At 33.2% G+C, this 2,479-nt stretch overlaps 1 protein-coding gene across 1 annotated transcript in view; it reads left to right on the top strand.

The window, feature by feature from the left end:
• LOC107614618 (transcription factor bHLH18) overlaps window positions 1,621–2,479 on the top strand; it is a 4,193-nt gene continuing 3,334 nt past the window's right edge. Inside the window, exons 1-2 of the mRNA XM_016316760.2 lie at window positions 1,621–1,960; window positions 2,090–2,453. Of these exons, the coding sequence (XP_016172246.1) occupies window positions 1,925–1,960; window positions 2,090–2,453 (400 nt within the window). The 5' untranslated portion in view covers window positions 1,621–1,924. The remainder of the gene's footprint in view (window positions 1,961–2,089; window positions 2,454–2,479) is intronic.

Genomic DNA, 2,479 nt, shown 5'->3' with positions numbered 1-2,479 from the left:
GAATATGAGTGGATATTTTAAAATTAAAAATATGCATTATTTAGGTATACAAATATTTATGTTGTTCTATGATATTTGTAGTCGTTATAAATCATTCATTATAATATTACATAATAGATAATTATGTTGGTATTAATTGTATTTAAAATTTATATTATTTGTGTTGTGATGGGTTGTATTATTTATTTGTAATCGGTTATAGTGATTCATTATATAATAGACAATTATGTTGATTTTAATTGTCTTTTGATAAATTATGTTATGAGAACTAACAAATTTTTTATTGTTTTCAATTGTATTTATTTAAAAAAAAAGTTTAAAAATAATTCAATTAAAAACAAAAATAATTCAATTACATAAGTAATAAATAAATTATGATAATTAGTTACTTACTTAGAATGCAAGAAAGTGTATAAAACCTAATAAAAACAAAGAAAAAGGCTAGTGAAACTAGGTTAAGATGACTTGTCATCATGTATCATGTTTCTAGTTTATTTGAATATTGGAAATTTGGGAACCTACTCATGAAAAATCAAAATAGAAAAATAATGGAGAATCCATGTGCATTGATAAGTTATGTTTGCTTTTATGATTCAGTTTAAAAAAAAAAAGAAAAAAAAAAGAAATATTCAATAATGGCTGCATATTTACAGCCTGTGAGGTGAGGACTGAGGAGTCAATAAGGAGATAAGTACCTTCTCTTGTCTTTTTATTTGTTCTTGTAATCTTGTTAACCAAAACATATACTTCTATCTTCTTTTATCTCATATCTCATTGTTTGGTCCCTTCTACTCTTCTCGTCGTCTCTTTCCTTGTTTTTTCCGCGTGGATTTTATTCCATTTATTTGTTCACATATGTTCTCTATATATTATATATTCCAATTCAATCATATTTTTTTCGTGGTGACCAACCATTTTCACATATATATTTTTTTATGAGAAACTACTGTTTTCAATATATATTCCTGCCTCATAATAAGATGTTTTCCAATTAACCATGTAAAAACGTAAGTATAACAAGAGATGGCTACAGCTAGATTACAATAACTGTGAGAACGAGAGAGTGTTAATCTGAATGAATGGATAAGTTAAACTTTTCCATATAGGAATATCTACATGTACTCATTACTAGTAGTCCATGAAGATACACAACTAATAAAAAGCACTAGCCCTTACCATAAGTTTAAAATAGAAATAGAAACTTAGAATATTACTTCATCAGTGCGTGGCATAACGGTGAATCTTTTCATGAATGAAGTGAATTTTATATATAGTTAGAGGGATACTGGTTTTACAAGATGCTACTCCGGGACTTGGTCACCTGTGTTATTTATTTATTTCTGACAGAACTGTGAATGCTACTCATTTTGGCTTTCTATTTATATAAATAAAAAAAATATCCAATGAGACAAAACTAAAACAGAGCATTTTGGGAGAGGGATGCTCCCATGTGAGGCTCGTCCACCGCGATGTGCATATTAATGATGGTCCACTGTAGCCTTGTAACTTGTTGCTTATTTTCAAGAATAACGATCCTTGGATGCAAGTACCCTAGAAAAAGAGTGTGTGTGTGTGTTTGATTCAGAAAAGAAAAGTAATAGTTACTGAGTGAGATAGAAAAGTAATAAAGGGGGGCGTGGTTGGTGTGTGTAGAGGAAGAAGAGGTCCCATGTGGTCTCTTAATGTGTTTTTGATTAAATGAAGTGCCTCTTACATGACAAGCATGGTCCCCCACCACAGACCCCTGCCTTCCTCAATCATTTCACCGAATCCATCCTCATCATACTGCATCATAAACGAGTTTCCCTCCCTTCCCTCTCCACATATATCATCCTCATTCTCTCTACCCTCCTTTACATCCTTCTTCTTCTTCCCTTCATACCACAAAACAAACACACTCACTTTCTTGTAATTAAAAATAAGAATGGAGCAGTGTTGGGAGAACTGGCCTCTACACACGGTAATTACAACCAACTGAACTAGAACTAGTATAGTATAATATAATAAGCTAAGAGAAAAGTGCTAGTATTATATAGTTTTATTATTTGTTAAAAGTAATTGTTAATAAGAAGCACATATATACGTACAGGAAATAGAGCACCATGATGATGGAGATTTCTTCTTATCATTGGAGCAGTGCCAGAAGCCACCTGATTATGATGACGATTTCCTCAGAGAAATCCTGCAGATGCCACCGGATTTTAGTGACAATCATTCTACTGTGGATCTCGTCACCACCGGCACGGCGGAGAGCACGGAGGAAAAAAGGCCCAGAACATTCATTCTCTCCTTCGATAACTCAACCATAATACCTGCCATAGCAGAGTTCTTCTTATCGTGCCAGAAGCCACCTGATTATGATGACGATTTCCTCAGAGAAATCCTGCAGATGCCACCGGATTTTAGTGACAATCATTCTACTGTGGATCTCGTCACCACCGGCACGGCGGAGAGCACGGAGGAAAAAGAGGAAAAAAGG

Source organism: Arachis ipaensis, chromosome B09 (assembly GCF_000816755.2).
Source record: "Arachis ipaensis cultivar K30076 chromosome B09, Araip1.1, whole genome shotgun sequence".
Taxonomy (NCBI): Eukaryota; Viridiplantae; Streptophyta; class Magnoliopsida; order Fabales; family Fabaceae; genus Arachis; species Arachis ipaensis.
This window is presented reverse-complemented; position numbering and strand designations above follow the sequence as displayed.